At 42.4% G+C, this 26,899-nt stretch overlaps 1 protein-coding gene across 2 annotated transcripts in view; it reads left to right on the forward strand.

Annotated features, from left to right (window-relative positions):
* ANXA3 (annexin A3) overlaps positions 1–2,798 on the forward strand; it is a 53,366-nt gene extending 50,568 nt beyond the window's left edge. For both annotated transcript variants that reach the window (XM_040966787.1, XM_040966788.1), the window contains exon 13: positions 2,461–2,798. In XM_040966787.1, the coding sequence (XP_040822721.1) occupies positions 2,461–2,520 (60 nt within the window). In that variant the 3' untranslated portion in view covers positions 2,521–2,798. The remainder of the gene's footprint in view (positions 1–2,460) is intronic.
* The last annotated feature ends 24,101 nt before the right edge of the window (positions 2,799–26,899 follow it).

Below are 26,899 nucleotides of genomic sequence, written 5' to 3' on the forward strand. Positions count from 1 at the left end.
ACAGACAGGAAACAGTCAGCTTGGACTCTCATATACCTTTACTAGGTAGGACACAAAGTTACTCCTCACTAAGGGATTGAAGCTTTCTCTGCACACCCCTTCTAAAACTGTTCTGCTCCTCAATCGTTAACTTATGACTTGTTAGAGTTATAATCCTATTTGGACTATCCTAAAATTGGCATAGTTCTGAAGAAATCATGCTTGAATACTATAAGCTCCTAAATCTAAAAATGAAAATAGACATGAAACAGCTGAATAGTACCCTATAACTATTTTAAGGTGTATAGCAGCTGGTTGTATATAAACTAAAATTGAGATGTCAATGAAGTAGTCACAGGATGTGACTACTTGCATTTTCTAACATATTGCTCACTCAATACCATGTCAATTAACTTCATGATGTTGTAAATTGTTGTTGAAGTTGTGTAGTGGCTTTTCATTGTAGGGGATGATACTCTTCCAGCTCTACTTTCGGACTGGGAATGGTTTCCCAATGAAACTGTTGAATATTTCTGGACAGTGAGATGCTGGACTCTCTGCATAGTCCATGCCTGAACTCCAAGAATTTATTCTAAATATTAAATGCACATTATGTGGCAGGCTCAGGGTTACAAGTATAAGCAAAGGAAGATATACCCATGGAGGTACAAATGCTTGTAAAATTTCAACCATGTGAAGTTTAAAAAGACATTGTACTATAGGTCATATAATCAACAGATTTCAGTGAGGGCATTATGATTCCGGAGTGGATATTAGCAAGGTAATGGTTGTAGAGTCAGGGAACCAGTGGATGGAAGACCCTGAAAATCGAGGGTTTTGGGTCAATTGCATGCAGGAGCCTTTTGACAGTGTTTTATAGACGTTGGTCTTTAGCTTAAGAAAAATGGGAAACCACTGAAGAACTTTAAACAGCGTAGTGCAATGGTCACCAAAAAGATCCTTGATTACAGAGAATGAATCAAACATAAGATAGTAGTGCTTTAAGGTGATAAATTATGATATCATATTAGTCATGTTAGAATAGCCACATTCAGGTTTCTAATGGTCCAAAGAGAGGAAAGAGTACAAGGGTCTAAAGATATTTAGGAGCAGAGACTTCAGGAACTTCTTGTGATGTCTTGGTGTAAACAGTGAGAAAAAGGAGGTATCAATGATAGCTCCTGGGTTTCCAACTTAGAAACTAGATAATGATGTCATTGCTTACAAGAGGGTTAGGGTTTATCATTTCTCATCTTATGGGGAGTGAACAAAGGTTCATGACATTGATTTTGCAGGTTTTCAATTTCTGATGTCTTTGAAACCTGGAAGTGAAGAGGTCCAAAAGGCCAGGAGTGACACAAATATAGTTTAAGAGTCAGTTATGCTACTGAATCTTTGAATATGGATGAAAATGCTCAGGGGAGAAATACAGATTGGAAAAGAAGCTTGCAACTCAGTGTTAGGTATCAGTAACAATTGGTGACTGGATAGAAGGGAAGGAGCTGGCAAAGTAGCAATGCCAGAGAAGGAGGAAAAGCCTGAGCCACCTGGTAGGACAGAAGTCCAGGGAGGAAAATGTTTCCAGGTGAGTGAGATGAACAGTATGCTGTGTCTGCTGACAGAAATGAAAGGGCTAGAAGATGTAAGTGTGATGGATGTCATGGTCATTGGATTTGAACTACAAAGCAGTGAGAATGAGTACCTTGGGAGTATAGAATGATGAATCCATCTGAGGTCACACTAGTGACAGGAGAGGAGGGCACAGAGTAGGATTTACTGCAATCAAGATGAAGGAGTGAAATGGACTGAGAAACAACACAAAGAATCGGTAATGCTCAATAAAATGTGGAAGAGACAAGATGGGACAAGATTGACCAACATAAACCTTCAGTTACTTTCTTAGGTGCAATTAATAGATCATTAGACAGGAATTCCCTTACATTGCCCCTTACTCTGACATTCATATTACCTGTCCCTAAAGTAGTAAAAAAAATATTTTCTGATGTTAAGGGCCAGCTTACCCAGGCTCCGATCCTGTCTCTGTCACTTATTTGCTCTGACTTGGGACAAGTTTACCAACCTCTATTTTTCTCATTTTCCTTACCTGCCAAACAGTATCACCTTTCGTTCCTGTTATACAGAGCTTTTATAAAGGCTAATGTAGTTCAGACATAGTATGTCTTTTGGATAACACCTATTTGATAAATATTTGTTATTGTGAAAAAGTATGCAATTATTACAATCTTTTTAAGCCCAACGTGAAATGAAACACTGTTGTATCAAGAGCAGTGTAGACCTCACACAGTGTAAATAAGGTATGGTTGGGGGCGGGTGCTGCTGACATGTAGTTACTGCTGGGTGTTATTCTTTGAGGGAAGTGCAGATGCGTTTTACTAACTGGTCTCACAACACTGTGATTGGATTCATTTATGCGCCCTCATTTCTTACGCTGTGTATTTTCTTCTCTGTTGGTCCCCACAGTCAGATACTTCTGGAGATTACGAAGCCACGCTCTTGAAGATCTGTGGAGGAGATGACTGAGACGACGGGCTCCACAGTCGCCATCCCTCAACGGGCTCCACTCACTTCTTTCTCAGTCGTGTGCACAACAACCTGTTGCCCTAACACAAGTGTTCACTATTTCTTAACAACAGCACGGGTGAAAATGACAATTTTAGAGTCTCTCATGCATAATATTATAGTTTATAAGTGAGATTTAACCTGGCAGAACGATCTACTACTATTATCAGAGCGCTGCTTAGGAACTCAAAATCTGAGTGTCATTCTGAGCTGCTAAACACAGAGACCTAACTTAAAAATGTTGCTTTGTTAAAGGTAATTTGCCTGTTTTTTAGAGTTTACCAACATTGTATGGTGCTCAGCGCCAATAACCAAGCACACTTTAAAATATACTTTTAAAAAACCACACTTTTGTTATAAAAACTTGATGGGGAGTAGGGGGGTGGTGTATGTAGCCTAAGACACTGCTTGGAAGGTTTGCATTCCATAGCAGTGTCTGGGTTTGGGTCCTGGCTCTGATCTTCCATATCCAGCTTGATGGAATGCTGTGGTGATAGTTCAAGTGGTTGGGTCCCTGCCACCACATAGGAAACCTGCACTGAGTTCCAGGCTTCAGTCTGGATCAACCCGGAACATTGCTGACACTGAAGGAGTGAACCAGTAGATAGGAGCTCTCTCTTTCTGTCTCTCTGCCTCACAAATAAAAAGGTTGTTGCTTCAGTTTATGCAATACTTTATTAAGCATTCCCTTTAAGAGTGGAATAGGGGCTAGTGTTGTGGTTCAGTAGGTTAAACCATCACTTACAATGTCAACATCCCATCTCAGGGTGCTAGTTTGAGTCCCTTGTGCTCCACTTTCAATCCAGCTCCCTGCTAGTGTGAGAAATCAGTGGTGAGTGGCCCAAGTACTTGAGTTCCTGCAACCCATGTGGGAGAGCAGGATGAGGTTCCCGGCTCCTGTCTTCAGTCTGACCCATCTCTGGCTGTTGTAGACATTTGAGGACTGAACTAGAAGATGGGATACAGAGTGTGTGTGTGTGTGTGTGTGTGTGTGTGTGTGCGCGCGCGCATGCACGTGTGTGTGTTGCTCTGCCCTTCAAGTAAATAAATATTCTAAAATAAAAAACAGAATGTAGGTAACACCCAGCGTACTTTTTCTAGTTTTGGTAAAGCTGTAGGATTCGCAAGGCATGGTAAATGATGTCTGCCCACAGAAATTATCTGCTAAACTGTTATTCTAACCACTTACTGTCTAAATGACAAGTATGAATTAGGGGTTGTTTCATTTTAAATACTATGTCCCATAAGAGATATTTAGAGTCAAGTCTAACATTTCCTTTTTCCCCTACATTAGTTAAAAAAAAGAAAAGTGCATTTATAAAACCTTGATGTTATCTTTGGACAGAATCTAATGAAAAATATTTTGACTTACATGAAATATATAAAGTGAATGTCACTGTGGCATAACAGGTGAAGCAAACACCTGTGGTCTCCGCATCTGATTTATGTGCCAGTTCAGGTCCTGGGTGTCCCACTTGTAATCCAGACCCCTGTTAGTGTGTCTGAGAAAACAGTGCAGAATGAGCCAAGTACTTTTATCCCTACACCCAGGTAGGAGATCCAGAGGAAGCTTCTGGTTCCTGGCTGTGTTTTAGCCCAGCTCCAGCCTTTGTGGCCATTTGGGGAATGAACTGGAAGACAAAAGATTGGTGTGTGTGTGTAACTCTGCCTTTCAAATCATTAAAATCTTTTAAAAACATAAATGAACTAAGACATTCCAGTGGTAGTTTCATGGTCAAGCTGTGACAGCGATGCATGTGTGAGTCCTGGACTTTTAGTCAATGCAGTTCCTGGTGAACTCTTTCAGGAAGATGAGGTTACTTCTTGATCTGGGATTTCCAAAAGGTTGCACAAGCCTTAGAGTCCAACATACTTGTTTTTGACTGTCTGAGAAAGCTCCGTTTTTCATCAATTATAGCATGCAACTGTGTCATAATAGCTTCATCTATAGGCAAAGCAGTAGATAGAGAGAGAGAGAGAGAGAGATCTCCCATCCACTGTTACTCCCCAAGTGGCAAGGATTAAGCCTGGTTAACAAGAAGCGTAGATCCCTATCAAGATCTCTTATGTGGTTGTGGCAGGGGTCCAAGTGCTTGAACCATCATCTTCTACTTATCAGGATGCATTGGCATAAAGCTGTATTGGAGGCAAATGTGCCACAACACAAACTGACATGCTGATACAGAATGCAGTGGCTTAACCCATGTGTCATGGTGCCCACCACTGTTATAATTAAAGATTAAGGAAGTTAATGCCTGTAAAGTATCATTAGCTACCATCAAACCCAAGTACTATCAAATGATCACCATAACATCTTAGCCTTTCTTCAACAGACTCCCAATTCACCTGCCACTGGCCAAGTCTCGTGTTGATTGATGGATGGAATACAGGGAGTTATGACGCATTTCCTTTTGCTAAAGAGCTTAAGATCTGCTTAGAGAGAGACATAAGCAAACACAATGCAGGACGTGGGTGTGCATTTAGAGAAGTGGTCCGAGTAGGAGAGAGCAATTTAACCTAGCGAGGGTCACAAGCAACCAGAGAAAAGAAAGGGAGAGACTTTTCTGACAGGCAAAGACCCTTGCCAAGTTGCAGAGCATATAAATGACCTGGTGTGTGCACAGCTCTACCCAAAATGTGTTGGTTGAGGATCAGAAGACCAGGCAAGGTGACAGGTGACCGGGAGGCGTTAGGTAACATACACCTCTCCTACCATGATGAAGTCCTTACGGGCAGGGCAGAATTATACAGAGAACTACAAGACAATTCCAGTCAGGGAAATGATTGCTCTTTTCCTTTGTCTTAATTAGGTGGGAAAAAATATAGGGAGAGAAGAAAGAGACAGGGAATTCATTTAGTGAGTTAGTTCTGTGATCAATATTAGACATGTCTGCCTGAAATATGATGACAGGGGAGGAAAATATACTTAGTAGATAAAATCAAGTAAGTGATCATCAAGGCAGACGAGCATCCGCTATACCCCACAGCTGGGTGTGAATGATGAATGAGCACGTCTCCAAGCAAAAATCAATACTAATATCGAGTGCTTACCAACTCTCAAATGCCATATTAAACAGTGTGGTAGATTTTCAGTTGTGGATCTTCAGTCCACCTGACAATACAGGAGCTAACTAAGCAAGGGTCCTTCAAAATGTGTGTGGAGGGCCCAGCATGATAACGTAGTGGTTAAAGTCCTTGCCTTGCACACCCAGGATCCCGTACAGGCGCCGGTTCTAATCCCAGCGGCTCCACTTCCCATCCAGCTCCCTGCTTGTGGCCTGGGAAAGCAGTCGAGGATGGCCCACAACATTGGGACCCTGTACCCGCGTGGGAGACCTGGAAAGAGTTCCTGGCTCCTGGCTTCGGATTGGCTCAGCTCCAGCCATTGTGGCCACTTGGGGAGTGAATCATCGGACAGAAGATCTTCCTCTCTGTCTCTCCTCTCTCTACATCTGACTTCCCAATAAAAACAAATAAATCTTTAATAAAGTTGTGGAAAATATCAAATTAAAATATACTCTTCTTCTCTTTCTCCTTCTCCCTCTCTCTTTCTCCATTTCAAGTAAAATAAATCTTACCAAGAAAATAATTAAGTGCCCAAGCTGTAAGCACCATTTGGCTGTAGAATCCCAAACCCCAGGATTCTGTCCTCAACACCAGAGTGGCAGCTGCTTGAATGCTCCCATTGTTGCCTGTTGTATCACTGTTGTATCCTTACAATCAGAACAGCACTTGGGACATGAAAGTCACATTATCTTTACTGAACCAGAGAAGTTCTTTCTCCTCTGTGCCTTTGGATGACATCAGTGAACGAGGGTTGCTATTTAAACACATGTCTACCTGTTTAATAGTTTAATTTAGATTAAACATAGTCTAGACCTCATTTGACACCTGAGTCTCAGCTTCCTAGGTTTGGGAAAGGAACCTCATGTCATTGTACCATAGAGATATTTGGAGGAAAGTACAGAAATTTTGCCTATCAACAGAATACTTTTGCCAAACTGTCCTTTACTGCTAAGAGAGATGTTATGAAATAATGGGACTTGTGCAGAAGCAGCAAGTTTCAACATGTGTAAAATCTCTTTTCCTTTACTTCAACCTGAACTCCTAAAATGACACTGCAAGACATTAACCTTGACTCCATTCTCCAGTGCTATCAGGGAAGTCTGTACCCACCTGGTTTTCCCTCCTTATCCCCCTTCTTTCCTTTCCTCTTTCCCTCCCTCCTCCTATCTGTTTGTTCCTGTACTATGCTAAGTGTACAAGCCACCTTCCAACGTGACAGCTGTGACAGCTAACACTTTGACAATTAGCTTACTACGGAACACACTGTTCTCTAGCCACTTCCCACCAGAAGTAATCACCTCAAATTCCACATTTGTTGTTTCCTGACTCTAAGTAGTTTTTTATGTTTTTCATCTTTCATATTTCTTCCTTTGTTATATGTAATCTCTGGAACTTTCTTTGCACCAAATGCTAAGCTTTAACCTCATCATTGAATGTCATGTATTTTGACTGCTGTGGATCATTACATTGTTTAAATTACAAATATAATTCATAGTAAGCCACAAAATTGTCCTGAAGAAAAGGGGGAAGCACAGTTTACCTGGTCCTCTATTATTTATACTTCTTTGAAGTTATGATGATCCACTGTGACCACAAAAATAGCCTTTGCCTCCAGTTAGCAAGGGGCACACTGTGACAGAAAAAGAAATCCTCTCTCTGACTCTCACTTCAAATCACCCTCTGCTGCTTTCCCAGGCCATTAGCAGGGAGCTGGATCAGAAGTGGAGCAGCTGGTACTCGAACCAGCTACCTTTTGGGATGCCAGTGACTCAGGCTGAGGTTTAACCTTCTATACCTCCGTGCCAGCCCCAATACATTAATTTTTTCATCTTTTTAAAAAATCCGGGCTTAGCTCACAGGGAAGCAGGAGTAAGGACCCAGGTTAGATGAATTTTAGAATCTACCTGTGCTTAAGGGAGTACAAAAAAGATAAGCATGCACTGGAAGTCATGATCATATAAAATTCTGTAAAAAGAATTGAGAAAATGAAATGCCCAGGAATGCCCCCTCCGTGTATCCCTCCAGTGTTCTCCATCTTTCCTTGTATTTATTGAACCAGTCACAGGCTGCTGAAAGTCCATGAAGGTGACCCAGAAAACTCATGGGAAATGATCTTCAAAGATGAGTTAACTGGGGGCAAAAAAATTCTTTGCAAATCCGTTTGTAAGGTATCAAAAATTTCATGAAAATGCATATGATAAAGCCTCTATACATGGATTTCAATTTTTGTGGCAAAGTAAACCTCTTTTAGTTGTGTTTCCAATGAACTTTTTGAATTTCTAATGCTTCTGTTGAAACACAGCTATCTCAGGTGGTTGTTAGTGGAGAACTTTCCAAACAGCCACAGTACTTATTTAAATATTTAAATATCTGAATGAGACGGTCAGTAAGTACACAGGAGTAGTGCCTGTCCAGATCTGTGACTTCACGTTAGCTCACCGTGCTAAGCTACATATTCTTTTGGGTGGAAACAATATAACAGCACTTACCTTCTAAAATTAATTTTGTAATTAAATGGAAAAACATTTACAAGTGTTCATCATGGAGCACAGCAGCTGGTAAGCTTTCAACAAATGTTAGCCTGTAGCATGTTATTAATATATATTATTAAAGGGCCATCGTTTTCATTACTTTCAATTTCCACAAGGTGGCAGATCGAGCTCAAAGTGGAGCCCAATGGTAATCCAATGGTAAAATCTACTAGCTTTTCTAGAATTTTTTTTTTATGGTTCAGGTATCTTATTGCTGCTGTAAAAACTCCTAATTAGAGAATATACTGATCATTTAACACTGTTTCTCAGAATTCTCAGGTTATCTTCATATACATGAAACGTGTATTAATTCTGTCTTGGTTCTCTGCATAGGTAGTGTGTTCTGAACAGGTTTTTAAGCACAAAGTTTAGTCCCTGAAAACTGAAGGGGAAAAAGTTGGCAGGTGGGAAGGAGTCCTGAGCTCTGTGATTGGGACATGTTTGCTCACCTCATTCTGGAGGAGTAGGTTAATTATTCTGCCATTAGGATCTACAAAATGCAGATGAAAATACTAATAGAATGTCGGATTGAAAGGAAGTTTTAAATAATGAAATTCAGACTTTTCTCCTGGTTATCTTTCTTTTTACATTTCCTCTATTTCATAGAACCTAATTTTTTTCTTTAATGTGTTGATTTTGGGTTCAGATCAAACTGGGTTCAAATTCTGGCTCCATCAGCTATCATTGTTATTACATATACAGAGAGAGAGAGCAGTATTTGACAAGTACTTAACCTCAGTGCAATGCAATTCTTGTGTCAAGATCTATTTATTTTACTTGAAAGTCAGAATTACAGAGAGAGAGAGAGATCTTCAATCCACTGGGTCATTCCCCAAAGGGCCATCATGGACAGAACTGGATGGGTCCAGAGCCAGCAACCAAGAGTTTCCTCTGAGTCTCCCATCTGGGTACCAGGACCCAAGGTCTTAGACCATCCTCCAGTTTTCCCAGGCCCTCAGGGAGGATTAGCCTACTCTGTCACCACACTGGTCCCTACAATGCAACTCTGAACAATAGGACCTATCTTCAAGAGTTGAAGGGTTAGAAGAAGTAAAGCATGTGAAGAGTTTAACACATAAAAATTAGCTACCAATGTTTGCATGGTGCTGGTGTTTCTCATTGCATTTCCCAATGAGAAGCGAGTAGCAAGTCTTCAGTGTTTGTGGAACAAGTGGGAGGGCACATATATTTAAACAGCCTAGTGACACTAAAAAGTTAGGCATCCCTGAGACAGTGCTCACTTGGAATCAGTCTAACATGGTCAAATGTGTCCACTTCAGGGGTTGGATTGCAAAATCCTAACCAGCTTCACTATGCTGGTTTCCCGCCAATCAGTTGATAAATACGTGACATGTGAGGGAGCAAGTTGCTTAACATCCTTATGTTTGATTCATTTGAGCCATTTTTCTCAGTGTGGAAAACTTTGGATGTGGCAAAGCTAACCCTGCTGGCTCATAATAAAGAAAGCAAAGGAAGTGGGCCTCCTGGCTATTTCCAGCCTCTGAAACTCATGGTTTTTGAAGCATGGAAAGTACCCCAAATTTCTCTGCAGCCCCACCTTAGCAAACCCACACTCTGATCTTTCCCACCGACTTGCTGTGCTCCCCCCTCCAGAAGTCTGAAGGTCCCATGAGGATTGACCACTTTGTGCTTAAGGAAGAACTTTAGTTCAAAACTCCTTTAGTGCTGGGTTTCTTGCAGTTTCACTTTATGCCAGCTTCTACCCTGTACTGAAAACAGGGTTTGCTTCTTTCTGTGGGTTTTACAAAGTCAGAAGTGAGAGACTTTCAAAGGAGGAGGGGAGTCATGCAATAGAAGTCACCATGAACTGCTATGGCAGTAAACAGAGAAGAAAATCCTAACCCCTCAAACCCAAGATTCCAAAGTGGGCCCCTGGACTAAAGTGGTTTTAAAACATTTCCATGCAGGGCCCAGCGGCGTGGCCTCGCAGCTAAAGTCTTCACTTTGAATGCTCTGGGATCCCATATGGGCGCCGGTTCTAATCCCAGCAGCTCCATTTCCCATCCAGCTCCCTGCTTGTGGCCTGGGAAAGCAGTCGAGGATGGCCCAAAGCTTTGGGACCCTGCACCTGCGTGGGAGACCCGGAAGAGGTTCCTGGATCCTGGCTTCAGATCGGCACAGCACCAGCCGTTGCACTCACTTGGGGAGTGAATCATCGGACGGAAGATCTTCCTCTCTGTCTCTTCTCCTCTCTGTGTATCTGACTTTGTAATAAGAATAAATAAATCTTTAAAAAAAAATTCCATGCATCAGAGAAACTGGTTTTCAAAATCTCCACGTCCTGTCTGGCACAAGCTTTGTGGAACTGGATGAGGTAACAAGTAAAGGTCCAGAGAGGCTTCCAGAGCCCTGAGCTTGCTTTGAAGGAACACGTGTGATTGGTCAACTGCTAAAAAGAAAAATCAACTCCTATGCAAACGAGAATTTTGAAAAAGGACATTGAGACACCAGCAGCTCCTACACAAAAGAGCATGGGCAATGAGGTAGATGGGATAAAACTTTAGTTCAAAGCTCCAAGAGACAGGAAATTAGTGAGAATGACGCCCAATTCGCACTTTCCTGGAGGGAGGACAGCAATCCTGGACCTAACAGGTACTCCTGGCTACATAATCCAGACAGAGCTTAGAAATTTCCAATGTGGAAAAATTCAAACTTCTTGTTTTATTTAATTTGGTGTTGAAGAGCCAAGTCCAGAAAATAAAACCCAAATCAGGGACTGAAAACTCTGTTTAAACAGGTGCTATCTGATCTCTTCATGCAAAAATATTTTCCTTGGTTGCTACCAATCAAACCAACTCCTTTGGTTTGTTGCATGGTAACCACAGTCTAGGAACTTTGCCATGTGGTGGAGTTATAAGGATGATTAAAGCTGTGGCTGCCATTGGGATACAGTGCCTGCAGTGACAGCATCCTATATGGGCACTGTTGTACATACCAGATGTTTCACTTCCAATGCAGCTTCCAGTGATGCGTCTGGAAAAACAGTGGAAGATGGCTCAAAAGGGCCTGGGACCTTACACCCACATGGGAGACCTAGAGAGAGCTCTGGCTTCAGGCCTGGCTTAATGCTGGCTATTGTGGCCATCTGGGGAATGAACCACTGGATAGAAAATCTCTCTTTTCTCTCTGTCATTTTTCCTCACTCTAAAATTGTCAAATAAAATTTTACAAAAATAATTAAAGTTGCTGTGGACTACTATCACTAATACTGACACAGGCACAGAGGTCACAAAAAATAGAGATACACATGGAAAAAAAATGTTTATCGTGTTTTGCTAGGAGGAAGAAAGTAGGTTGACGCAACAGTAGGGGAAAACCCAGAAGGACTGAGTGAATGTTCAAGATAGCGGGAGCTGTTTGTCTCTTGGCTATAAGATTACAGCTCAGTGATTTTCTTTGTTCTAAGCTGTGGCAACATTTGAACAACTTATTGGCTTGCCAATTTTAAGTATTTTTATACAAAGTGTAAGAAAGTTTGCTTACAAACTAAAAGTGCCCAGAGCTCGAGTGGAACTCAGATATGCCAGGAAGGGTTTACGGGGATGTTACCCACTGAGCTGGACAGGGAAGGAGTTGCTGGGCAGAAGCATCATTGGTAGAGATGAAAATGAGCCCTCAAAAACTGCCCCTCCTGTGAATTATTTGATTACATTGAGAAATCACACATCAATCAGCACGTGGACTGAATAGGCTAACAATCCTTAGTGAGAGGTCTTCCATGAGCAACACTGAATATCAGAGTGCATCACTAATTTTCGCTTGTTTTTGTCTCATTTCTGAGGTATTAAGTATAACATTTGCTCTCTCTCATTTCAGAAATGTTATCATAAGATCCACCCTGCTAAAGACAACTGTTTGTCTCCTTCATCCTGGAGCTTATAAACTGACACTAATTCTCTCACATACTAACAAATGCTAAGAAAGTTTCATGGACCAGAATCTGGATAAGGGCCATTTGGTGGGCACTCAATGCTCATTCTGCCCTAGACAGTCGTTCTGATTGCCATTGCCTTCCTGTGCCTCACCTTGGACCCCTGGGCTCCTAGGAGATGTCAGAATAATTCAACAAAGACAGGACCCCCAAGAGTTACATCAGATCTTCTGTGTATCAGCCCGCCCTCTCTGGAAGGCTAAACTCGGCAGGAGAGACTGGAGTATGTCTGCGCTTCACCAGGACATGTTGCTGGAAAAATGTCGGTGATGAGAAGAGAACACTGCCTTCCTCTCCCTGCCTGCTGTCACTTCTGAAGCGCTCTGCTTTCATTTCTGCCTGTCCTCAGCCATGGTCACAAGACAAAGCAAAGCCTTTGCATTGTTTAGTCTACTTTTAATTATTTCAGTGTGGAGACCCTGCCTGGCCATTCTTGATTTTCTCCTCAATCTTCCTTCTGGATATTGGGTATATGGTTTGGCTGTGCCAGGAGCTGTCAGAAACTTCTTGGGAGGTCCAAGGTTTCCCAGAATTCAGAAACCACCCAGAGAAAGCCCCAATGGGGAAAGTCCACAAATCTGTCCCCAGGGGACTATATGCTTGTGTTGCTTCTCCTGGGCTGCGCTTGGCTTCCTCACTGTCAAGAACCCTGTCCTCTTTCTTCAGGAGAAGCAGCCTCCTTGCCGTTCTCCTTCCTAGGAATGAAGGAAAGCCCCCAGATCTACACTCTCTGGACACAGACCCAATCTACGTGTTGTATGACTTTGAGCAAATGACTTAAACTTGATGGTCCACCACCGCCCCCACCTTCTGTCAGGAGGAATAATTTATCTAAACATAATGTCAGGAAGGCCCCAGGTGCCAGGAAGAAGGGAATATTTAGATCTGTCATGGAAGATAGGAAGAGTTCAATGAACTGGGGAGTCTATGTGCTTCTAAGCCATCACCTGTGACATCTGAATCCATGCCAGAGTGCTGTTTTCAGTCTCAGGTGTTCTGCTTCCAACCCATTCCCTTGCTCATGCCCAAGTCCTTGAGCCCTTACTACCTACATGGGTAAGTAGCCTGGTGCTCCATGCTTCTGGTTTCAGTCTGGCTCAGCCCCAGCCACTGCTACCCTTCGGATAGTGACTCAACAGACGGAAGCTCTCTCACTGTTTCTCTTTCTGTCTCTCCCCCTCCTTCTCTGTCACGTTGCCTTTCAAAGAAACAAACCTTAATAAAATAATCAAATGAGTGACAAAATAAAGCACCTAGCATGCTATTCAAAAGATAGCAATACTTACACCTCTGGTGCTTTGTTGCTCCCTTTTGCTGTGGCAAGCACATGCATACATTTTTTTTTTATTTGTTTTGAAGTACTTCCTAGTAATAATTATGGGAAAACTGACAAAGGACTGCAGATTCTACAAAATCAGGTGGAAATGTCAAGGCATGACAAACTACATGACATGCTTAATTCCCTTGTAGATTTGCACTTTGAATTTACAATCTCTCAGTCTTTGCTCGGCAAACAGCCCTGAAGACATAGGAGACATGGACTTGAGCTCTTTCAATTCTTTAGTTTTGGCAATAACAGGCACGATTTTCTTCACACTCACTATAGGCAAAAAATAATATACCTTATCTCCTGTTCATCCAGGCAACTCTAGGAAGCAGGTATTATCCCATTTCCTGGTTAGGAAATTAAACTGAAATGCTTGGATTTCTCTAGATCACACTAGAGAATTCTGGAATCACAGTCAACCTTGTAATCTCTCTCACTCCCAAATCCATGACCTTGATTCTTTCATAGCAATGCCTTGTTAATGACTGCAGCAACTGTCCCAAAGCCCTTAGTTTTGACTGTGGGAAACATCCAGCCCACCAGGACCATGTAAGACTCATGAAATCATTTGGTGCTGCCAAAGTCATGGTAGGTGTGGACCCAAAACTCAATAAATCAACAGCAGGCTGATTTTTAAGTGGGTAATTGTTTAGGCCTATGAGTGATATGATGAATTTTCAAATTGCCCTTGGCAAAGAAAAAAAGATTCCCCACCCCTGCATGAGGCTATTTCCCCTTGGGCAGGAAATGGGAACAGGGACTTAGACCCTTGCAAGTCCTTGTAAACTCTCTGGCTTAGGGCTTCACACCCCTATGGTGCAACCCTGAAATCAAAATCATAGATACTGAAGTCTAAACAAGTCCCTACCACATTTGGCGATCCATATTATAAATTCATGTGGACCAGTACTGATGCTATAGGGGCCAAAGACTACAGGGAGCTCTTCCAACCTGACCAGCAAGGTCAGGCTGTCAGGTCTTTGGTGGGCTACCTGGTGCGCTCAGCAAAGAAACGGATGACTGTGGCAAGTGGCAGACCAGGGCCCAAGGGAACGGACATACATAGTTCCCATGGGTTTCTTTCCCACACCCTTTCTCAGGAGGAATCTTGCTTTGTTTTAGGCTCCTAGATAGCACTGGAACCCCTAGGCAATGAATATGGTCCTTTCAGGTTATGCCTCTGGTGGTACACACTGAGGGGCAGGGAGAAGTGCATCCCACAACGATACAGCTGTGGTTGTGGGAGGCTTAGACCTGAGCTTGGGGGAATCCACTAATTGGGGAGGAAGGGAGAAGGAAGTGCTGAGGAACAAGGCAAAGGCTGGCATCGGCATTGTGGCATAGTAGGCAAAGCCTCTGCCTGTAGCACTGGCATCCTACATGGGCACCAGTTCATGTCCTAGCTGCTCCACTTTAGATCCAGCTTTGTGCCTATGGCCTGGGACTGCAGCAGAAGGCAGCACAAGTACTTGGGTTTTTACACCCATATGGGAGACCAGAAAGAAGCTTCTGGCTCCTAGCTTCTAATCACTGTGGCTCTGCTCCAGCTCTTGTGGCCATGTGGAGAGTGAACCAAAAGATGGAAGACCTCTCTATTTTTCTTTCTCTCTATAACTCTGACTTTTGAATAAAAAATAAATAATTAAACCTTTAAAAACATGCAAAGGTTTTCAGAAAGGCAGCCATGAGCTAGTAACACGTGGAGTCTGTGGACTCCGCACTGTGCCCCAGGCTTCTTATAGGTGCTAAGGACAGGGGAGTTAGAAAGACAGCATTTAAGGGTGGGTTCACATGGCCATCCAACCACCACATGGGGCACCTGCTTTCCACGTTGGAGTGCCTACGTTCCAGTTCGGATCCAGCTGCCTGAGATAGGGGTCTGGATCAAGTACTAGAGTTCCTGCCACCCACATGGGAGACCCGGATTTAGTGCCTGGCCGCAGACTGTAGGAGAGCGAACCAGCAGATGGGACCTGGCTCACTCACTCTCTCATCTGCCTTTCAAGTGAACATGTGTTGGTTTTAGTTTTTTTCTTTTCCAAAGGGAATATTGTCTGTAGAAAATTTTAAACCAATAAGAAGAGAGAAAAGACTTCATTCATTTTAACTATCTAACCAACTAACCTTGAGAAACTGGTAAATTACTCAATCTCTCAATGGTTATTTCATCTGAAAAGTGAGGGAATGGTATACATATTATTCATTCAACATAACAATATTAGCTCAAGATTCACTGTGTGCTGAAAATAGTAGCATGGGTAAAAATTCAATGTCTGTTTTCATGGAATTTAGACTGTAGACAAGTGGCTGCTATTACTTCATTCACTCTTCACAGCAATCCCCTGTTGAGTGAGCGCTTTCCACATCAATAGCATCTACTTCTGTTGTTAAATACCGATATTAAGTCTAGGCAACCCAAACTGAGGGTCAAAAAAACATGATATACTAGATTCGTCTTACTGGCAAAGTTAAGTGGCTATAACTTATTAATGGTTTCAAGTAATGTAAACACTTGACATTGTAAATGTCCATTTCAGCACTGCTTTGCTACCTATTATGCATAATGAAATTCTAGTTATTAACTGTAAAACAAAATCAGTTTGAGGGTATGCATACTTCATATTCAAAACCTGACTTAAGCCTTCTGTTGGTCAACATTTTTCGTTTACCATTGTACCCAGTGCACAGAATATTGTAGGTGAGTGATACAGAATTCTTCATAAGATTGAGTAATTATTACCTAGGAGGCACTGTGTATTCTGAAAATTGAATTTTACCTGATTTTTATTTTTAGAAATTACACAGGAGCCCATCTTGGTCCATGGGCCCAGCTGTGACAGAGTAGCTGTGACTGGGAAATATAAAAGGAGCAGACGTGTGTTTTCTCAGGGTTCTGAAGGCTAAGCTCTCCACAGCGAACACGCCCTATGCGATGAGGGCCTTCCCGCTGCCTCCTGACAAGGAGGAAGGCACCTGGCAGAAGGCATCTATCCGATGTGCAAGTGGAAGAGGGTCAAACTCATCTCTGCATAGAAAAGGCCCTCCTGAGATAGCAAACCCACTTTCCCCGACTCACTAATGGGGGCCCTATCCCCTCTCAAAGCCCCACTTCCCAACACTGCCATGCTGGGGATTAATTTTCCAACACATGAACTTTGGCCTACATATTCAAGTCAGAGCAAGTCACCTGGGTAAAAACAGCAAATTCTAGCCTAGTAAGCTTACTATCCTAGTAAGCTTTACAAACTTGTGTCAGTGGAACTGGGCCTGGGCACAGGGGTATGGAGCAGTCCTTTTTTTTTTTTAAGATTTATTTTTATTAAGAAGTCAGATATACAGAGAGGAAGAGAGACAGAGAGGAAGATCTGTCCCAAGCAGGTACAATGGCCTGAGATGAGTGGATCCAAAGCCAGGAGCCTGGAGCTAGTGCTTGAGGAACTCAAAGAATCCCTGATATGAACAATGTGATGGAGAGTTGTAGAAATAAACAGAACTAGTGAGCAAAGGAAGATGAATTGTTGAAGCCAGAAAGTAGCTTGGGAAGCAGAAGATGGGCTTAGGCGATGGGATGAACATGGCAGGCAGATCAGGGCTGCAAAGGGAAAAAAAAGTACATCTAAGGAAGAGTTGGTCCCAAGCCTAACCACATGGGCTCAGATGGACAGCTGACTTTAGCCCAGGGATTATCAACAAGGTGAGCAATTGGGATGGCTAATGCAGCTGGATAGTTTATGAAGATTTTATAGTAGATAAAAATGAGGCTAGTGGGCGGGGTAGAGATGAGATGGATGACCTGTGTCAGCTGCTACAGGAGTCTCAGGAACTGAGAGTGTGGACCTGTGAGTCACTGCCCTGAGCACGAAAGAGAGTGAGGGAAGCAAAGGGTGGAAAACACCCTAGAGAGTGGCAGGCAGTTGGCTACCACATCCTACTCTGACATGGGGGAACGAGAGATCAGGCTTTCATGCTGAAGACTACTACCGATTTCATAGGATGGTACACATTGAGCAAGCAAGTAGAAGAGTAAGAGCACTGGATTTAGGGGAAGGCACTGGCTCAGCAGTTAGGAGATCACTTGGAATGCTCGTATCTCATATCGAAATACCTGTATTCAAGCTCCATTGCCATCTACAATTCTTAGTCTTCACATAATGCACATCCTGAGAGAGCAGAGATATCTGCAGGCACTGGGTCCCTGCAGCACACATGAAGACATGGATTAAGTTCCTGGCTCCTGGCTTGGGCCTCACACCAGCCTTAACTCTTACAAGCATCTGAAGACCAAGCCAGCAGAAGGCAGTGGCTGTGTCAGTCAGTCTCTTTATCTTTCTCCTCCTTCACTCCTCTGCCAATGATTTTATGTCAATGGGAACTGTGGTAGTTCATTCTGTGTGTCAACATAGCTAGCCCACAGTACCCAGATATTTGATTAAGCATCATAATAGTTGCTCCTGTGAAAGCATTTTTAGATGAAGTTAACATTTAAAGCAGCAGATGTTAGGTAAAATAGAGTCCCCTCCAAAGAGTGGGTGCGCCTCCTCTGATCAGCTGAAAATCTTAGCAGATGAAGAGTCCCTTCCCCAGAAGGAGGGAAGATACCGCCAACAGTCAGCCTTGGGACTTGGTCTGCAACCCTGACTCTTCCCTGGGTCTCCTGCCAGCCTGCATAAAGGTGTGAGCCATTTCACAGAAAATAAAATTTGTGAATACAAGACAGTATTATGAAAATTCTACACATGCATGGATTTCAAAACTTTTTGTACCAAAATAAACTTATCTTTCAGTTCCATCTTTTCACAAACTTTTTAAATGGCCCTTGTACACACATCTGGCTGGTTCTGTTTTTATGGAGAACCCTAACCAACGTAGTGGCTTTCCCCAGGGCAGAAAGGGGATTTAGAAGATTATAGTAAAAGAGTTAGAGATGATAGTGTTGGAACTAGACTGTCTGAATTGGGGTTTGGGAGATAAGGACAGGCCTTATCATCAAAGACAGCATAACAGCATGAACAGCAGAAAGCAGAAATCATCCTAGGTATTTTATTTTATTTATTTTTTACGATTTATTTATTTTATTGGAAAGGCATATATACAAAGGAGGAGAGACAGAGAGGAAGATCTACCATCCAATGATTCACTCCCCAAGTGACTGCAATGGCCAGAGCTGAGCCAATCCGAAGCCAGGAACCAGGAGCTATTCTGGGTCTCCCACATGGGTGCAGGGTCCCAAGGCTTTGGGCCATCCTCAAATGCTTTACCAGGCCACAAGCAGGGAGCTGGATGGGAAGTGGAGCTGCCGGGATTAGAACCGGTGCCCATGTGAGATCCCGGCGCGTGCAAGTTTAGGACTTTAACCGCTACGCTATTGCACCAGGTCCCATCCTAGGTGTTTTAACCAGTTTGAGATTTAACATAAAGAATCAGTGCTTACAACACCTGAGGAAGTCTTTGATTTCCAGTAAGGGTTCCTGGAATGATGCAGCCAAGGAGGCCTGATACAGACTCTTTTGCCACAGAGAAGAAGTGGGTGCTACAGGGATGCCTCTGACACCCAGGACCCAGAAGGCCAATGAATGCCATAATGGCCCCCAAAGCCATTGCACCTGCCACCACTATAACTGCCTTTTGATACACAAGAATGTAGGCCTGAGCTTTGAGCTGGATGGAGGGGAAAGCAGGGTTCAATGGCGACAGACAAAGAATCAAAGGTGACCTCTGTCCCTTTGACCTTCTAGACCCTTCACCTCCCTGACCTTTACAAGCACCTTGGACCCAGTGCAGAAGCATCTGAAACAGAGATTTATGGGGTTTTAGATTCATCTTTCCTGCAGAACCCGCACACTCACATGAAGGAGGCTGGAGTGGATGCTGCACGCGTGCTTGGCCCCATCAGCCATACTTAAGTAACAGGAGGGCCGTGGAGCCTCACCCCAGGGCCAAGGGTGAGACCCGAGGCACTGATACAAAACCTGGTTAAAAAATGAAGGAACATTTGTTGATAACGTATATTTCTGGACAATGGTGCCAGTGCATCTCACATCCGAATCCCATTCCCACCAGAGTAGATGCAACAATGAGAGTAAGCCAGTATACTTCTCCCTATCCAATTTTAGCAGTTAAATGTCTATAATGAAGGGAGGGAGGGAATTTATATTCGTTTACACAAGGCTACTAGCTTTTTTACTAATTTTTTTCCCTCCCTGTGATCTCATCTGCTGCTTCTTTTCCAGTGCTCAGTGCATTCCAGCAATCCAAGATTTCCACTGCTCCTGCAACATGCCACACACTCCTGCCTCGAGCCCTTTGGCCTTCTTTACTCTCACTCTTCTAGAACTGACTACTACCAGACTCCCTTAGACTCTTCAAATGTCATTTTAACCACAGCCTCTCTATGGAGAAGAACAACTTTAAGTTTTCCCTATCTGATCCTGCTTTCATTTCCACATAAAAAGTACCATTTGGGGAGCTATTGCAGTTCAGTTGCTGACAATATTATCTCCCCTGGTAGAAAACACATACTAGGAAGATAGGGGTCTCTCTGCTGTATCCTCAGCACCTGTAATTGGTGCCTGGTGGTTATTAAGTGTCCCCAAAGTAGTTGTACATGCGTGAGTGATGGTGTCAGTTAACACCTTGGCTCTCTCTGTCTCTCCTGGTTCAACTCATTTTAGCTGCTGTGATCACCCCCAGAGAAAGACCGTGTTTGATCAAGTCATTGTTTAGGTCAAGCACATGAAACTGAAACCAAGAATTACATTAGTAAATGCTCAATTTCAACGATCAAAATTTCTATTTAGATACTATTTAGCATTTACTCAATATTTCTTTTTTTTTTTTTTTTTTTTTGCATGAGGACAGATCCCTAGAGCAATGAACTGTTTAGGGCTACGCAAGACCAACATTTAGTTCCCCTAATTCTGAGCCCAGAGAAATTTCTGTTTCATATCAACACAACTTCAATGCTTTTGGTATTTTATTTTCCAAGTAAATTTGGGGGAAATAACAGATATTGGGCAATCTTTCTGCTATTTCTGTTAAGCATAGAAAATAACACAGCTTGGTATCATAGGCTATGCAACTTTATATACACAGAAGAAATTAGTTTTCATCTAATATATAGTCACCATCCCCATTTTAAAAGATAGGATTATTTCCAGCTATAGGCAACTGCCTAGGTTACCTTGTACCTAGGTAAGTGTTACGTGGCTGGAAGAAAAGCAGCCAATGTCTGGGCCTGGCTAATGTTTTAACTCTACCAGTGTGCCAGCCTATGATATATATATTGGTGTGTATGTATGTATAGATAGATGATAGATAGATAGATAGATGGATAGATAGATAGATAGATAGATAGATAGATAGATAGATAGATAGATAGATAGATGTTTGGGGAATGCAGGGGGCTACAAATCGCTGAGGAAGGGGCTCCAGGCACATACTGAAGTGGGAGCAGCTGAGGGTATGTTTGTCAGTAGAAAATGTAGGATCTGAAGCTGACATTGTGACACAGAAGGTTAAGCTGCCACTTGTGACCCTGGAAATCCCATGTGAGTGCCAGTTCATATCCTAACCACACCACTTCCAATCCAGCTTTCTGCTACTGTACCTGGGAAAGCAACAGAACAAGTCCTCAAGTACTTGGACTCCTGACACTCACCTGGGAGACAAAGATGCAGCTCCAGGCTGCTGGATTCAGCTTGGGCCAGACCTGGATACTGGGAGCATTGATAGGGTAAATAAGTGGATGGAAGATTCTCTCTCTCTCTCTCTCTCTCTCTCTCTCTCTCTCTCTCTCTTCCTTTCTCCCTCTCTTCCCCCACCTCTTTTTGTTACCTGTGCCTCTCAAATAAAACATCTTAGACCATAATGAGAGACAGGATCCATTGAGAAGACCAGCACAACATATTAACCATATTAACTTAGTTATCATTCTATAAGTATTAGCTGTTTTAAAAATTATCAAATTATTATCATTCCTAATGTTGCTTTCATCTATTGGGATTGTGAAATCCCATTGAGGCAGTGTTAGTTTCTTGAAAGCTAAGCTAGTCATCATTTCGGCAAATGAAAAGTAACTGTTAGACTCATCAACCAGAGCATAAACTAAGCCCATCTTTTCTTGAGAGAGATCAAATGTTTTGAATTTTAAATGAAAATATAAAAACATATTGTGCTGAAACCATTACTGCCAACTAAGCAGTTCCACATACCAAATTCTTCCGGCATTAAAAGAATTCCTATAATATCCACCCCTACTGCAACCATCCCACTCCTGTTTTGTTTACTTCTTTTCGTTTTGTGTTTTAGGGGGTGGGGGAGACTAACAATCCAAAATTGAGTGTTTAGGTTTAGCTTTTGCACAGGCCTATTACTTGTAAATAATTGTACCTGGAAATTTAATTCTGAAATGAGAAAGAATTGTGGCAAGTTATTCCTAGGGTGGATCTGCAATGACATTTCAGTGAAGAAAAAGATGTGAGTCTAGTAGCTGGAGGTAATTTCAGGTATGTGGGGAGTGTTAAATCTCATTAGGGGACGTTCTGCAATGCCTGCTGATTGGCAAGGTGTGAAACCAGCAGGGGAGATTATGCATATCCTAGAAGGGCTTCTCATCACTGACCAAATGGTATCAAATAAAGTATTTCACACATAAAGTACAACTAGATCCTACTAAAAAGACTATCCACTTATAATTTTTTTTAGGCAGTTCTGTTATTGCATGCAATGCCAAGTCTCCAAAGAATAGCCATATATGCTTTCACTCATCTCTCTCCCATTCAAGAAAGAGCATGCAATTGAATAAGAGTACATTTGAACAGAATAGTTAAAATCTTTATGGATGATAAACATAGAATACCCTGCTTATCAAAAAGAGGAAATTTGGGGGGTTTTGTAATTGAAAATTCAGGGGTAGGGTGAGCTTAGGGATAGCTAAGTGTAATGTTCCAAATGTATCATTAGTTTATGTGCTTTTATTCATCTCTCAGCTCCACCTTCCCCAGATTAGTTTAAGCCTCACATTCTACATGGGAACTAATCGACTGCAAAAATTCCAGCTTTGAATTGTTTCAGATTCAAGTCCACTGAGACAATCTCTGCTTCTGGTCCAGCAGCCTCAACACAAATATTCTTGCATCTTAACTGCTCTTGCAGTCCATGTGTCACTCTTAACTAAATCTAGGCCTGAAGAAAATCTAGAGCCTCATCAGCCAGAGGACCACCTGAGCTTGAGAGTGGAGTGACATCAGTTATGAACTAAAAATCACTCAGTGTTACAAAGAATGCTGAATGCCTAAACAGCCAAAATGCCACCAAGGACAGAAAATCAAAAATCCATTCGCTTTCAAATTTACTGTGTTCACTATGACTTTGCATACATTCACCACTGAGGGACACAGCAGCACACCTTCTCAACAATGTTGAATGGGAGGGGTTCGTAGAAACAGCGCAGAATCACACTTCAGGAGTGCTAAGCAACCATCTTGCTTGAGCACTAAGTTTTCCATGAGATTTTGTGAGATTCGTCTCATTTTTCTTGTTCTCAGGATATTTTTTCATCTGTTAAACGGAATTTCCTATGTTATTTCTCTTACTGGATTGTTGTGCCACAAGACTCAGATAAAAGCACTGTGCAAGGTGAAGGACAGTCATTAGTTAACCATGAAAGAACATTCCATACAGCCGTCTACCCAGTGGTGCTCACTTCTGAGGATTAGGTCATTTTTTAATTCCTCACTGCAAAAACTGAGACAAGTTTCCTTTACTGGTTGTAGCAACTGAGTCTAAAGCAGAACCAGATGTTCATTTATTGACCTAATAGCATTCATGGAGTTAGCATTTGACCTGAAATCAAGGCAATCCATTAGCAAATTTCCTTTCAAGCTTACTCATTTTGTCCGCAGTTATTTCTGAGAACCTACTGTATGATGAACAGCATGTATATGGTCCTGAATCCAGAGAGCATAGTGTCAAGTTGGTGTTTAGATGTCAAACCAGGAGTTGTTCAAATGAGTGCATATAATTGAAAAAAGCTGTAAGACACTGAAACTGCTCTTGTATTGAGAGAAGCCTCTCTGATGATCTGAAACACAAATAAGTGGAACCACTCATTAGAACGTTGTGGCGATGGTGTCGGTAGAACAGAAACCAGGAACATTCCAGAAAGAGAGCAACGCTGGTTACAGTGTTCCATACTGGATACCTTCTGTTTCTGTTCACCTGTAGTCCATTCTTGTAGCAACCTGAACTCTCTCTCTCTCTCTCTCTCTCTCTCCCCCTCCCTCTTTCTCTCTCACTCTCTCTCACTCTCGCTGTCCTCTGCAGAACTTACTCCAGGTAATTCAAGCAGGTAAGTGACTGGGACTTGCCCACAACATGCTTTCTTTTAGACTGTGGCATTGGGTTTAGGGGTGGGTGCTTGGTTTAAGCTAGCCAGCCAAGGTGTTTCCCAGAACCTTGCTTTTAGAGTGTCAGATAAAGTCAAATCATTTAACTATCACTGTTAAGCTGAGAATGTGTAATAGTGTGAGACTTAACCAACTAGACAGCTGAAAGAATAAGGACTGCTAGTTATCTACTTTAGCAGGAATTTTTACTTTTAGAATTGAATCAGAAGAAAGCTACAGCCAGGATCAGTCATGCCTGAAAAGGTTGACATCTGGTGCAACAATGAAGATGCTGCTTGGGATACACACAGCCATATCCCATGTCAGAGTGCTGGAGTTCAAGGCCTGTCTTTGCTCCCAAGCTTCCTGCTAAAGCACTTCCTGGGAAACAGGAGAGGACAGGTCAACATCTTGCCAAGTGTCCCTGCCACTTATATGGGAAACCTAGATCGAGTTTCTGATTCCCAAGTTCTGTTTGGCCCAGCCCTGGCCTTTGGGGAATGAAGCACAAGGAAAAAGAGTTCCCTCTGTTGTTTCTGCTTCTCTTCCTAATAAATAAAATAAGCAATTTTTTTTAAAAAGACTGATTCCTTTGAAGGTGATGCCCCATTGTTTCTGACTTCTATCATGATAGCCAGAAATAAAAATATTCGGACACTAGAACTTTGTCTCAACATGAAATCACCTTAATGTGATGCCAAAGTTTTTCCCCCTCCTCTGAATATAGTAACATCAAAAATCAGCCCAAAACCTTACTAGGAGTCACCTTGGAGAAGAGGCCAATCATGAACATGATACAACTTGTAAGAAGCCAAAAGAAAGCTGACCACAAGTTGGGACAGGTTAGGTAGTTCTGATACCAACAGGAGGTGATGTCAGCCATACAAATTTAGACAGCCTTGCTCTACTAAACCTCGCAGTCCTGGCTCTCAGACAAAAGAGAGGGAACTTGTGACCAAAAGAGACTCTCCAAAAAGAATTTCAATGAAGCACAACTTGAGCAAAAACAATAAGTTGCCCAGATTTCTTGGATCATGGACAGAAGGCCTGGCATGTGGAATGAATGGCATCAGTGGAGAACACAGCCTCGATTGGGAGCTATGGAGGCCACTGCCCACGTGGTCCTCTTGGCCTGGCTTCCTGGAGAACGCTATTTGGTGAGTGCCAATCCACTTTCCCCTGTCTGCTGTTTGTTTTTTTCCTCCTTCCAAATGATTCCCACAGAAATCTTTCCCACCCTAGACACTGTGATAAACAGTGTTACTGAGATGTCATCATAGTTTGACTTTGTGAAAAAATATTCCTTCAGGAAGACACAGCAACACTAGTGGAGGAAATGTACAAGGATTCAACGCTTGGGAGAATCACTTGTTGTAACAATAAACACACATCTGCCCTGTGACCCAACAGTCCCAGTCCTAGGTATTTACTCAAAAGCAATGAAAATGTATGTTATACAAAGACTTTCCCAAGAATGTTCATAGCAGTTTTATTTCTAATATCCTAAATGTCTAGCAAAGGAAATGAATATCCAAACTGTCATAGCTATGCATGTATTTACACTTGGCAATAAAAAGAAACAAACTACCAATACATGCAGTGACACGAATCTCCAAAATAAAATCTTGAGTGAAAAAAAAAGCCAGGCACACATATGTAAAAATCATGCAGTATGTTCCAGAGTGCTGAAAATGCTGTTTTATTTTGGGTGATGACTGTATGGATGCATAAGGATATTCAAGCTCATCTAATGGGAAGCAAGTATGTAGCCTAGTGATTAAAACAACTTGCATCCCAAATCAGAGTACCCGGGCTCAATTTCCTTCTCTGGCTCTAGACCCCAACTTCCCGACAATGCAGATCCTGGAATGTGAGAGGTGAGGTGATCGTTTTCCTGCCACCTAGGTGGGAGACCTGAATAGTGTTCCCAGATTCCAGTTTGGTGCCAGCCCAACCCTAGCCTTGGAAAGTATTGGAAGAATTAATGGGTAAACTTGAGCTCTCTCTCTCTCATTCTCTCTCATTCTCTCTCTTTCAAATGAATAAATAAAATATTTAACAATGCAACTGACTATTTTTTTTTTACTGAATAGGAACTATAGCCTAATAAAACAATCTTCCTTTATGAAATGTTCTTGCCATGCCCTTTGCATATTTTCACATTACAGTTGCTGGAAGCTCTGACTCCTGGCCCATCTCATGTTTTGGAATGGCTTATGAGGTGAAGCCCAGAAGTACTGACAGCAAATGCCAACAGAGATAAGTGGCAAATTGGAACTAAAGCAGTACAGAAACCAGCTACGAGTAGGGACCCAGGCACATAGACACTGGGGTGATGTTAAATCTTTTTCTCTGTAAAAACAGACACCTCTTCTTGTGTAGCCAAGCAGGGGGCAAACACTGATTCTAGTCATGCCACCTCCTGGGGCTCACACTGGGAGAACTTAGCGGGAGTTGACCCCTGGAGCATGGGAATACAAAAATCCTGTGTAGTCATACTTAACTAAGATTTGCATGAATCACTGTCTCCTCCTCCTCCACCCAAATCCATTTTGCATTCCTAGCAGTACTGTGCAGTGCAGCTTTCCATGATAAAATTGTTGTTTAGCAGACTGGCAATATTGATCTCCATACTCAGGAAGACCTGAGTTCCAATGCTCCCTGTGTTATTTATTCATCTAAATCTGCAGAAAGCATCAAGCCTCTGTAAAAGACAGTCATCATTTAAGACCTGTCAAGTAAGCTGACAAGAGGGCATTGGAGAAGGACACACTCTACCTGTCAGACTCACTCATGAGTGTCATCCTCTTGGAGCAGCATGAATGGTGGGTGGGGACATGTCAGGGCTGTTGTGCTCCCAGAATACAAACACTGGGAAGGAGGATTGAGACTTCATCATTTTCAAAACTCAGTTGCCTGCATTATCTACTGCATAACAGATACTATTATCCACACTTTATAGGAATGAAGGGGCAAGGTGCAGTAGACAAGTTGTTAAATCCTCACCTTGCATCTGCCAGAATATCCCAACTAGACAAGGGTTCGTGTCCCAGTTGCTCTTCTTCCCATCCAGCTTCCT

This window comes from Ochotona curzoniae, unplaced genomic scaffold, assembly GCF_017591425.1.
Source record: "Ochotona curzoniae isolate NIBS_2020 unplaced genomic scaffold, NIBS_Ocur_1.0 scaffold_4506, whole genome shotgun sequence".
Classification (NCBI taxonomy): domain Eukaryota; kingdom Metazoa; phylum Chordata; class Mammalia; order Lagomorpha; family Ochotonidae; genus Ochotona; species Ochotona curzoniae.